The following is a 13,400-nucleotide window of genomic DNA, read 5'->3' as shown; positions in this document are numbered from 1 at the left end:
GCAGGGTTAGGCTTACTCATGAGGACTGCTGTTTAGTGTGTGGTTTTAGGCACTTAGGGTTTCCTTAGGAATGCCCCCTTTATTAAACGTTTATGCTCTTTGTGCTTGCCATCTGGGAGCTTGTATGGCAATTTTCTGCATGTAACCCTCAGCCATTCCCTGACATTCTTTCTCATTCTCTGAAAAGGACAAAATTCTATTTTTACTTAAAAAGTGCCCCCCCCCCTTTAACCTTGCCTATTGTGTCTTGATTTTTAGTTAGCAAATGTTTTCTTCAGCTAGACACTTGAAAGCACTTATATTTCCTTATTATCTAATTTTTTACATTAGCCTCTTTGTACTAAACTCATGTATTCAATGAACAGTATGAGATAATAATTTTAGTAGTTTTTTTAGCAGTCAATTTCTAGGAACCATTTCTATGTAACCCTTCCTTTCCTTTCAGATAAGGTGGTGGTCTTTTTCAGGTTTAAATTCTTGCAGCTAGTCTGTGATAAAGAGCATTTGCCGAGCTGTAGTTTAGTGACAAGTGTGAAGCTCTGGTGTGTGTAACTCTGTGGTCTGCACAGTTTAGAGGTGGTGATGACCAGGCTCTTCTTGTGGTCAGTGTGGTTTGCCTCTCATTAGTCTTGTTCCACAATAACTTTGGTCTAAATTTTCTCTTAATGCACTCATTTTAGTGCTGGCATTTCTGCTTGATGTCTTGAGTTGAAGATAAATAACTGGCTTTATAGGAACCACGGCACTTACAGGAGACGCAGGTTCCGGGCTTTGTCCATTTTCTCGCTTGGGAGAAGTTGACTTTTCTCTTTGTTTGTTTTCTAGGGTTTGTTATCTCATGTACTTTCTGCATTCAGATTCGACATGAAAGAAGTTTGTCTTTTTACCAAAAGTCTTGGATATGAGTCTATTGATTACTATCCTAGTTTGCTTAAAAATGTGAGTATCTAACTTTATGACTATTGGGTTTCTCACTGATTATGAGAACAGCAAATGGGATGTTCCCCTCCTTCAGGGAGTGGTTGAACTTTTGTTTGATTTTTACCTGGGGTAGACTTGCAACTGACTGACCAACCACAAGGAAGATGTGTTGAGGTTTGTTCTGTTGCTTAGTACTGTAATGTTAAATTCTGTACCTGAAGGTCTAGGCCTATAAGTGAGTTTTCACAGTTAACAGCTTTTGTTGCGCAAACCTTGTTATTGGTTAAATAAAACTGGCTACTACCAGTTACTGGAGGGATTAGAGGTGGGTGAATTTTGAGTTACCTGGTTGGGAGTGGAGAAGAGAGGAAGGGAGGAAGAATAAGGAAGAGAGGAGGAGGAGGAAGTGCCATGAGAAGGGATCTACCATGAGTGCATGGCCAGGAGAAACAGCAAGTATTTGGAGAACACCTCCGGGGAGGTAGCCAGGCCAGCAGTTAGAAAAGTAGATTGGGGGCCCTAGTAATTGTCAAAGCCAAGTAAAATAACTATAGTCTGAATTTCATTTGTAAGCTGGTCAGGGGTTAACTTTAAATTGGTTGTACTGCAAGATGTGAGGTACCCTCAGACTCTCACAACGCCTCCCTCACTCAGATTCTGAGACGAGCATCTCTTAAACAATATAAACACAGCCTGGACTTCAGAGCTATCTCATATCTAAAATAGCGCCACTGAAGGGATTCAAGATGGTCTAGTGGGTAACTGTGCTTGCCATGAAAGGACAGTGACCCGAGTGTGATCCCACAGAAAGGTGGAAGAAAGAACCAGTCCCACAGAGCTGTCTTTTGGCTTCTATCTGGGCATGTGACATGCACCCACACATTATACTCTTCTATCTGGGCATGTGACATGCACCCACACATTATACTCTTCTATCTGGGCATGTGACATGCACCCACACACATTATACTCTGAAAAATGAGATCTTGGATGGTTACCAGCCATTTTGATGTTCTGGAAGTCATATACATGAAAATCTTTTTTTTTAAAGGAACCTAAAAAGGGAGAAAATAAGTAAGCTCAGTATGTTTTAATTTTCTGTGGCATTGGTGTTAATTCTAGGACATTGATGACCTTTGTTCCCATTGCTTTAGCAAAATCCTAGACATTTGGTGTAGAAACCCACATGGCAGCCAGTGTGATGTGACACTGCCTTCCTTTCTGAGAGTTGGGGAGGAAATGGTGAGGGACATGTCACTCTCAGCAAGAGGAATGGGGATGAGGTAACCAATCGTGTGGCAGTCTGAGCTGACCTGCAGCTGATTTTGTTTTACAGATGGTTTTGTCATTAGTGTCTGAGCTCAGAGAGAGTCATCTTAATGGACTGAGCACTCAAAGTCGGTAGGTGTCAAACCAAACATCCCTCTGTCAAGCTTCAAAAGGCCTTGCTTGGTTCACTCTGACTGCAAATGCATGTTCACAGTATGGTTAGCGTCTGTGTGAAGATAGTATTGTAGTGGGAAGCTCTTTTAAATATTATTGTTTAATGCCACTCTTCTCTTAGCAGTCACAGGGAAGTTAAGTATGAAATGTCTTTGGTGTACACACTAGGAAAAAGCCCTTGCATGTACAGTAAGGAACACAAAGGAAAAAGAGTCTCAGGCTCACCCTGGGGCTCCATGCAAGAGGAGAATGTGTGGACTCTGTGCTCTTATTTTCATCTCTTTACCCTGCCCCTTCCTTATGTGTGTGTATATACCTTATACACAATTGGAATGTTTACAAGGCAAGAGATAGTTTGTTGTGCATACATGACCAACTTTAAGAAACTCAGCGTTCTAGAATCTAGACTAAACAATTGAGATAGATTCAGAGAAATTAAAAAATAATTAATCACATCACAGATGTTTCTTTACTCTGTGAGCAAAGTTGGAACTGTTTTCATTGGTGAGCACTACATGTTTAACAAGTCATTAACCAAACCAATCTAGACACTGAAGAGACTGTGTTCAAAAACAATTTTTTTGAAGCTGTTGCCAGCTAAAGCGCTGTCAAAACCGGTGTTTGTCTTCAGACTTTATGAGTGCAGGGCTAATAAATGTTATGACTCTTGGAGAAAACACTGTCAAAGATCCTGACAACACTGGATTTGTCCCTTTCTCCCCCCAAGATACGACACCAAAAGTGTAGGCAACAAAGAAAAATAGATTGACGGGCCAGAGAGGTGGCTCAGTGGGTAAAACACTTGCTGTGTAAGCCTGGAGACCTGAGTTCAACTTTGGAATCCCTGAAGATGGGAAGAGAGGAACAATTCCACAGACTTGTCCTTTGGTCTCATACATGCACAGTGCACCCTCCCCAACAACAACAACAGTAATAATAATAGTAATAAAATAATAATTTTAATGTTAAAATTGAACTTTATTAAAATTCATTAACTTTAATTAAAATTTAATTAAAATTTGGGTGCTTGGTAGCTCAGTGGTAGAACATTTGACTGGCATACTTAAGGCCCTTGGATTGAACCCTTGAAACTAGAGAATACAATCTTTGTGAATCAAAGGATACTGCCAAGAAAGCAAATTAACAATATAGACAAAACCTATAGAATGAAATAAAACTTTTATAAGTAATATCTCTGAGATAGCACATGCCTATAATTCTTGTAATTGGCAGTCTGGGGCATAAGAATCATGAGATTGAAGTGAGCTTGGACTCTTCTGGGGTGTGTTGAGACAGAGTCTCATATAGATCAAGTTGGCCTCAAAATCACAGAGACCTGCTTGCCTCTGCCTTCCAAGTGCTGAGACTTAAGGCATGCACCATTGTACCCAGCCCCCAGGTTGGACTTCTCAACAAGTTTGAAGCTAGTCTGGGCTACGCAGTGAGACTGTCAAAAACCAACCAGCCAACCAAACAAATATACAGATTTCTTCCATAGGAATTTGTGTCTAAGATGTCTAGACACGTGTAAACAGCAGCAACAAACACTCAGACCTGGACAGCTGCTGGAGACATTTTGTAGTGGCAGAGGGCTAGCTTCTAACATCCTGCATTTGCCAGGCTCTGGGTTTAAACAAAGGGAAAACAAAAACAAGCAAAAGTCTTAGCTTGAATAGGCATTCTATCAGAGAAATATACACCTGGTAAAATAGGGCATGACACACAATTTTAATCCCAGAATTTGGGAAATGAGGACGAGAGGCTCATTCTCTATATAGAACAAGTTGGGGACCCTATCTCTAAAATCAAAGCAGAGCAAACAGAATACCTGGCCACTAAACAAATGAGAGTGTATGCAACACCACACCCAACAGGGGCATGTAAACCAGAGCTACAATGAAGTACCATTTAATGCTTGCCATGATGGTTATAGAAAGAAAGGAAAGGAAAACCCCAAGTGGTGATGAGGAGAAATTGGAGCTCTGTGTATTGCTGGTGATAGTATAAAATGGAATAGCCACAGTGGAAAACAGATTTTCTAGGAGAATTAAACTGAATTTCTGTGTGACACAGAAAATTCACTGCAATGTATATTTCTTCTCTCTTTTCTTTTGCTGATCTCTGCTCTACCTTCAGTCCCAATGAATCTACCTATTCTAGGACTTAATATACATGGTATAAAAACATATTTGCTTCCGTGTTGGACTGGTTTTACTAAGCAGTGATTAAAAACACTGATCAAAAGGAGGGAAAAGGGGCTCCTTGGACTTCTGGGTCACAGTCTATTGCTGAGGCCACAGTCAAGGAAGAAGCTTGAGCACCAAGTTGGAAGAGAAACTTTGAAAGAACACTGCTCCTACATAGCTGTGTTATACAGCCACCTGCATAGGGATGGTGCCACCCACAGTAGGCTGGGCCCCCTCACATCAATTAGCATCTAAGACATCTCCCATAGACATCCCCACAGGCCAGTCTGATATGAGTAATCTTTAATTGAGACTTCCTTCTCAGGTGACTTTAAATTGTGTTAAGTTGATGGTTAAAGGTAAGTAGGAAATTATCCTAAAAACATTAAAACTATACACCAATTTTATTAATTGACCACAGCTAAAAGACAAAATGTGTTTATATTTCATTGGACATTTTCCAATATAAAAAGAAACAAGTTTTATGTATGCACAAGCATAGGAAGACTATGTAAACATGCTTAGTAAAACAGTCCAACACAGAAGCAAATATGTTTTTATTCTATGGATATGAAGTTCTAGAATAGGCTGATTCATTGGGACCTAGAGCAGAGCAGAGATCAGCAGCAAGGAGGAGAGAAAGGGAAGTTATGTTTAATATATTTAGTTTGTTGAGAGCAGTAGAAACTTTTGGATAAATAATAATGGCGAGAAGATGGCATGTGAACATATTTAGTGTTAGTCACTACCGATATATGGCTAAATGATAACTTATTTATGTTTTACTGCAATGAGAAAACTAAAGAAAAAAAAGTGTGCCACTGCATACTCAAGTGAAGTTTCAACACTTACATACATTGATCACGAGTGTGTGAACTAATGGAACCACACTGGTAAACAGTGTAGTAGCTTATTACTGAGTGTGGTATACCCTGCAAGATGGCTCAGTGGGATAAGTGCATTTGCCCTAAGCTTGGTGACCTGAGTCTATCTCTAGGACCACCATGGAAATGCCAGGGCTATGTGCAAGTCATTGCAGAAGAGACAAGTGAATGGACAGTAAACATGAAAGGAATGGCAAGCGCATGCATGACTTCAGAAGATGGCACAGTAGAGAGCCTCAAATGTTTTTCCTCCATTGGGTAGTAAGGACACAAAGAACAAAGCCAAACCAGCTAATCACAGTATCAGAGATTCTGCAGTACTGGATACAGACACCAGAGGGAGCAATGATCACTGGCTCGTGTAACTAAAACAGAGGACATTCATTCCTGTGAGGCTTCCCTGCATAAAGTGAGCAAGACTGGAACTCAGATGTCATCCGTGGCAGTGAGACAGTAAGAGCAAGCTGTATGCTTTCTACAGCACTCTCATTTTATACTTTAGTTTACACTCATTTTTACACTTACTTTTAGCTACTTTAATTGGGTTTATTTTCCTTTAAAAATTCGAGTATATTTATTTGTTTGAGTATCTTTTCCTGTTCATATATTTTAGGACCATTTAGATAGTGACCCAGAGATTATTTATTTCTGATTATTTTTAAACTTAATTTGACAAGATCTCATGTATGAGGCTGGCCTCAAACTCACTGTGTAGCCGGGATAACCTTGAATTTGTCTCTGCTCTGCAGCGCTGGGGTGACAGGTGTCATCACACACCACCACACCCAGTGCATGTGGTGCTGAAGGTCAAAGCCAGAGCTTTGTGCATCTAAATAAGCGTGCCACCATCTAAGCTGGGATCTCAGTAGATACAAGGACATACGAAGACTGAAAATGAAAGGATGCTGTGGATGGCTGTGAGAGTAACACACACACATACACACACATATGCCACATAGCAAAAAAAAGCCATATATATATACACCATACAACTATTGTAAGAGGTAAAGGATGTTACAGAAGGAGAAAAAGGTCTCTTTTCTAGAGATTTAAGCTGTAAACAATTGAACTTAGCAACGGAGTGCACAGATACAAAGTACACATAGAAAGATTGGTGGAGAAAACATAAAATAAGGAGAAAGGGATCCTACATTCTACATTTCACTTTGAATAATGCTTTTTTTTTTTTTTTTTTTGTAATAAAGAATGGTAAGTGAGCCGGGCAGTGGTGGCGCATGCCTTTAATCCCAGCACTTGGGAGGCAGAGGCAGGTGGATTTCTGAGTTCGAGGCCAGCCTGGTCTACAGAGTAAGTTCCAGGACAGCCAGGGCTACACAGAGAAACCCTGTCTCGAAAAACAAAAACAAAACAAAACAAAAACAAAACAAAACAAAACAAAACAACAAAAAAAAAGAGTGGTAAGTTGACAAGACCTAGGGTGGTACTAACAGCCAGTTCACCCAGTAGATATATGTGGAGCACCCCATATAATAATAATAATAGAACACACATTACTCTCTTAGAGTATTCTTCAGGATAGGCTACATTTTGGATTACAAAACACATCTTAATAAATTGAAGAAGACTTAAGTCGTATCAACTGTCCATTTTGATCACTGTGAAGTAAAACTGGAAAGTTTACCAATATGTAAATCAATACATTTTAAAGCAGCTAGTGCTCAAAGAAATGATACATTTAGAAAATTACCTTGAGAGAAATGACAGTGAACATGCCACATGCCAGCACTTGCAGGTTGTGGCAAAAGTTAGGATATTCATTAAAAAAAAAAAAAACCTGAGTTAGAAAGAGGCAGCAGATTAGAATAGCCATCAACAATAGAGAACAAAAAATAAAAAAATCAAAACTGAGAGAGGTGTGCAGGACTTAGTCTTGGGCTGTGAGATATCACTAAACAGCTGTATGCCAACAACTAGGACAGTCTAGAATTGGAGGCTGTTCTAGAAATATGCAAGTCTTTAAAAAGTAAAAATATGAGCAGATTAAGTCAGGTGTTCAAAGCCTCCCAACAAAACCCCAAAGATCAAATAAATGGCTTTACTGGAGGAGTTAAAAATTCTTTTAAACTCTGCCAACCTCCTAGAGAAGATGGGGACACTTTCAAATCAGTTTATAAGGTTAGCCATCTACGGACAACACAGTCATACACATCTATGCAAAGAAAACAGGGTTAGTTGATATCTTTGGTGGATATGTGAGTAGTAGATCTATACAGAGCTTAGTACCACTAATTACCAGGGAAATGCAAACCAGAACTGCATAGCAGTTTATATAAATAAAGGTGTAAGGAGGCTGGATGTAGTATTGTATATATCTTTAACTTCAGCACTCAAGAGATAGAAGCAGGCAGATCTTTGAGTTCTGAGACTAGTCTGGTCTACTTAGTGAGCTCCAGGCCAACTAAAGCTACATAGTAAGATTCTGTCTCCAAAAAAAAAAGGGAGAAGAAGAAGAAGAAGAAAAAGAAGAAGAAGAAGAAGAAGAAGAAGTAGTAGTAGTAGTAGTAGTAGTAGTAGTAGTAGTAGTAGTAGTAGTAGTAAGGGAGGGAAGCGTTAGATAGCTTTAGTATGTTGTGTTGTGTTGTGTTGATGATGATGTGGAGAAATGACATCATGCACTGCTGGTGAGAATGCATTGTGGCATAGCTACTGTACACAAGCCATAGTGGTTCATTCACAAAGAAAAATAGATCTGGTGTGATGCTGCATGCCTGTGATCTCAGCACTTGGGAGGGGGGAGTCCGAGGGTCCAGAGTCCAAGGCCAGCTGTGGCTACATGAGACTTGGTCTTAAACAAGCAAGTAAATGGAGTTTCTGCATGGCCACTTCCACTTCTGCTTATATATTCAAAAGAATTGAAAAGATAATTTGCAAACCTATGTTGGTTGTATTTTACATACTAGCCAAGGGATAGAAGTAACCTCTATGCATCTTGTTAGATGAAAGCATGGCATAGACACAACTAAATTTTTATCATCCTTAAAAAAAAAAAAAAGAAAGAAAAAAGGAAAGCCCTGTTGAGTGCTCTGACATGGTCCATCTGACACTACACAATGAAATAAGCCAACCACCAAGAACAAATGCTGCCTTCCGCTCACCTGTAATATCCAGAGTAGCCAGTCTCTCAGAAGGTAGAATTCTGTTTGCCATGGGCTGGGAGGAAGGGAGGCAGGAGTTCTTGGTTGATAAAGAGTTTTAATTTTGTAAGATGTGGAAGTTGTGGAGATCTTTTGATAAGATGATGGTTTGAAAGGTTGATATAATGAGGGTTTTACTATCACCTGGGGATACTCTTTAAGTGTTGGTGATTTCAGGAAGATATAGGTTATTTTCAAGTAAGGCTAGAAGAGGTCCATGATAAATCTCCTTGCCACAGATCCTCTGGGCCCCTTTGTCTGCTTGGAACGGGTCTCTAGTCTCGGGTGGGCAAAGCGTCATATGAATTGACTGACAGATGCACACAGGAGAGGTTGTGTAGAATCTGAATGTAATGTCAAATGGAGCATCAGACTTTTTATACAGAGACAATAAGGAAGTTGGGTGGCACACTTGCAAGGTACAAAGAGGTTACTGGATTCTTACATAAAACAGAGGAATGCAAACACAGAAAGTCTAACAAGGACCACCTGGGATAGAATTCATTGTTAACAGCTGGGATCAACAAGGGTTCCACCTAAGATTCACTTAATCTTAGAAGCCAAGGTCAAGGGCTTCGTGCCCTTGCCATAGTTCCTATTTTAGTCTATTGTATAGTCCACCTTCCCCTTAGGCCATTGTAAATACGTGTGTGTATGGGTGTAACTCAGCTATAGTTCTAAGTATCTATTCTGGTTTCTCCTTCGGTCTGAAACTTCCTTCTTCCTTGGTGATGGTAAATTCCTGTGTAGGGGAGTGACTTAGCTTTTAATCAAAGTGATAGTGTAATACCAGAGGCTATTCTGAATGTCACTGAATAGCAACATTCTTACTGAATTCCAAGCCCATGGTCTTGCTCAAAGATGTTCTTAGGACTGTTGGAACACTGGTGAAGGCTTTAGCTATGTCAGAATTCAATCTTAAAAAGCACTTATAATAGGATAATACTAAAAGAGAGCATGTGGATCCATCCACTAGACTAACGCGGGAATGGAAAATTAATGTATGGGTTAGAGAGAACACCAGACTCCAGGAGTGAGTTTCCGTGAAACTCTTTTGCCTCGTGAGTAGCTTCCAAGCCTCAGCCTGTCAAGCTGACTCGACCGGAGAGCGTGGCATCTCCTTAACAATTTTAAAGTCACTTGGCATTGGTGGAGCACACCTTTAATCCCAGAACTCAGGAGGCAGAAGCAGGCAGATCTCTGAGTTCAAAGACTGGTCTACAGAGCGAGTTCTAAGACAACCAAGGCTACACAGAGAGACCCTGTCATGAAAAACAAAACAAAACAACAACAACAAAATTTAAAAGTCTACTATAAAATTAGGTAGAGCTTGGCTTATCAAAATACAGGCAAGCAATAGATATCCCTCTGAAGAAGTTCATGGCATTTGTGGATCCAGCCTGAGGCTTGTCAGATATCTAGAGATACAGTTCAAGAGGGAGTTATGTAGCTTTCCAGACAGCATTACAGTAAGTGTTAGGCTGTGACTAGTTGCCAGAGCAGTACTCCAAACGACTTCTGTGTAAGAAGTGAACTGCAAAAGGCTTGATGCTAAGCACATATTGCTAGAGCCATCATCCTGTATGGTTGTCTCTAGCCTCCCAGCTTTCTACAGCAAGCCACAGGACTATACCTTGAGATGACTCTTGCAAGGTTCACAGCATCACACCTTGTAGCTGTGATAGCAGAGACCTGGATAAAGAATATAAATATCTGTAATTGAATTGTTGATTTTGTTTCTTGGTCACATGACTCTATCAGCTTCTCTAAAGAAAGCTAAATTTTTACCATCTCTGCTTCTGAACTCAGGACATCAGTCTCCTTTTTATGAAGATTTTGAAACTGTGAGTTGAACTTTAAATAGTCTAGCAATGAAAAGTTAACATTGAGTGGAGTCCCTTAGAGTAGCCAAAGAGAACAGAATAGCTTTTTCATTTGGGATGGTGTTTGGGGTTCTTTGGCTACTTGAACTTTTGAAGTTATACTAATGAAAGGAATAATTACAGGTATGTTTTCATAAGTGGGTACAATTTTGTTGATTCAGGTATGAACCAGAAAGTTTGTGGCCCACTCCTGCTGTTTCTAGTTCCAAGGTTCTGATTTGTACATCTGAAAACTTGGCAGAGAACTTGAGATATATAAGATAGTGTTGTACTTTAATTGTCATTACTATTGGCAACATTGCTATGATGCTCCCCTCCCCCAGCCCCCAATCAGGTTTGGCAGCTGGCTTTGAAGTGCCGCCCTTGTGCCAATTTTCCTTAGGACAGAAGATGCTGGGCTGAAGTTAAAGTTCATAGAGCAGCTGCACCTTAAGACTCCCAGTTTGGGACTGAGGAAATGGCTTTGCTGTAGAAGCACTTGCTGTGCAAACAGGGGGACCCTAGTTTGATCTCCTGCATCCATGTAAAACACCTGAGCACAGTGGTATAACTTTGTAATCCTAGTCCTGGGGAGATGGAGACAGAGGGCTCCCTGAGGCTCATTGTCCATCCAGCCTAATCCAATCAGTGAGTCCCATGCCCATCGAGGGACCTGCTCTCAAAAACAAGGTACCCACACGTCAGTTTTGACTTTTGTCCAAGGTTTTAAGGGGCTAAGTTATTTTTCATTTTTAATGGATAGGGAACAGGATTTCATGGTTTTGGCTATTAAAAACGAGACTTTAAAAGCTCATAAAAAGATTCAAAGAGCACGTGAGGCATCAAGTTACTTTTTAAAGTCAATTTTCTGATAAGACTAAATGAACTCCATAGGAGGGTTGAATTTCTTTCGAAAACTATGTACTGACTCAACACACTTTGAAAAATTACCAGGGAAAATTGTATCTTATTCAATTATAAAATTCTTTGAGGAGGAAAAATAGGGAAAGAAAGACTGTACTAAACAGGACTCAGTGGAGCAAATGAGGAAGGCTTGAGATGTGTCAGGGTCCCTGAGATGTCAGGCTAGCACGAGTGGTAGCATTTTGTGGTTTCAGTTAGGAGTTATCCCAGTGCTGCCCGATACAGCTTGCTGCTGCTTGGAATAACTAACTACTCACCACAGTTTCACCTTTGGTAAACTTTGCTCTGTGCTAAGGAGTTTGTCCATATAGTTTTTGAAAGACATTTAGAAGATGCTGGTACAGAGGGGCACTGTTTCAACTGATAGCATCCAGTAGGCTCTCCTAATAGTGGCCAGGAGAGTCGCGTGTGGACTGGCTGCCAGTGGTGTGTCATATCTATAGTAAGTACCAAAACCCTGCATTTCCCTCTCTGGGAATTTTACTCAAGAGGCAGGAACAAGTTGTTTAATTAGAGAATCAGTTGAATTTGACTCACAGGGACAAACCATTCAGTTGACTGTTAACCTTGGACTGAAAACAGCAGCTCAGAGAAACACGTAGAGGCTTATAGTTCACTCTGTGGGCATGTCTGTGTTCCAGCCTCTCTGTTGACTTCTAACAAATTTGGATGAGCCATAATGGTCACATTTTCCATGTCCTGTTACCTCTTGGCATGCACACCAGAGCACTGAATGTTGCTGTAAAATTAAAGAAGAGTTTCTCATGCCCATGAGTCATGGCTCAGTTCCATCCAGTTCTTTCTGCTGCAGATCTTCAGAACTATTTGCGTTAATAGATAATACGCTTCAGCTTCTGGGTTTGATGTTCAGAGACAGGCTAGGCTCTTCAGTCAACTAAACCTGAGGGAGAATCTGCCTGGTGATGAGGACAGTAAATGAAAAACACAAGTGTTTCCCAAGAGACCATGCTCTGAGTACCACGTAGAAGCTGTTCCAGAAGAGGAACGGCTGAGGACTGAGGAGTGAACACTACTCTGTGAGCTGTCTTTGCTGCTCTCAAAACAAACTGAAACAAGAAATATGTCTTCTGTTACTGCAAATACTATTTCTGCATGTTTAGTATTTAAATAACATTGAGTTTTAGTTTTTAAAAATTCAATTATAAAATATTTGATATCTATGTGCCCATTGCCCAAGTTCTCCATTGTGTATGTTATATTATTATTTGCTTTGGTCTTTTAAGGACATAGTTTTGGTATCAGTTTGAAAGCATCTCTTTCTCACTACACTGCTTCCTCTCCAGAGGGCCTAGCCCTAGAGAAGTTGCTGTCAGCCCTTGGGGTTCTACTTTCAATGTGCTTGCTTCATGTGTATGTATCACCTTGAATGCTTTAGGATTAACATAAGTAATAACATGGATATAGATATTTTTGCTTTCTTTGTTTATAATTATATTTTTAAACTTTACCTGGTACTATATGTCTGGTTTATTTCATTTTAACTGCCACTTAACATTCTATTCTGTAACTAAACCACAAGTTATCTATTATCTATTGATTTCTATACAAATACACAGCAAGCTGTATTCAACCCTTTTGAAACACTTGTTGAAGTCCCCTTAATCTGTTAGGAGACTGTGTCTGTTGATTTGTATTTTCTGTTCTCTTACTGATCCTCTGTGTGTCCTAAATGAAGCAGAGTCCAGTGTGAAAACCTGTAGACCAGAAGGTGACGATAGGAGTGCTTTGCATTTCCCACAAACCTTGCAGGTGGTCTCACTGGAGTGCTCTCTGCTAAAGGATGTATCCTGCAGTCTCCTGCCTAGTACTGTAATCACTGGCCCTGCAGAGCTGATGAACTTCTGAGATACGGTTAGGGTCCCAGTCTCTAGTTTTGCTGCAGTGTATTGGTAGGCAGTATATTGGTAGGCAGTATATTGGTAGGCAGTGGCCAGAGACCTGCCACAAAGGCAGTGGCCAGAGACCTGCCACAAAGCCTTGAGGCTCATGGGACTCAAGGGAGCT

General features: G+C 40.3%; 1 protein-coding gene across 29 annotated transcripts in view; it reads left to right on the top strand.

The window, feature by feature from the left end:
- Positions 1–13,400, top strand: part of Fancc (Fanconi anemia, complementation group C) — a 195,959-nt gene that overhangs the window by 134,775 nt on the left and 47,784 nt on the right. For 25 of the 29 annotated variants that reach the window (XR_003950426.1, XR_001780751.2, XR_001780750.2 and 22 more), the window contains 2 exons: positions 826–939; positions 2,258–2,322. The exons of the other annotated variants lie outside the window; for them this stretch is intronic. Coding sequence is in view for 22 of the 25 variants with exons in the window: in XM_011244476.3 (XP_011242778.1) it covers positions 826–939; positions 2,258–2,322 (179 nt within the window). In the remaining 3 variants the exon portion in view is untranslated. The remainder of the gene's footprint in view (positions 1–825; positions 940–2,257; positions 2,323–13,400) is intronic. 29 annotated transcript variants of the gene reach the window in all.

This window comes from Mus musculus, chromosome 13 (assembly GCF_000001635.26).
Source record: "Mus musculus strain C57BL/6J chromosome 13, GRCm38.p6 C57BL/6J".
NCBI classification, from domain to species: Eukaryota; Metazoa; Chordata; class Mammalia; order Rodentia; family Muridae; genus Mus; species Mus musculus.
This window is presented reverse-complemented; position numbering and strand designations above follow the sequence as displayed.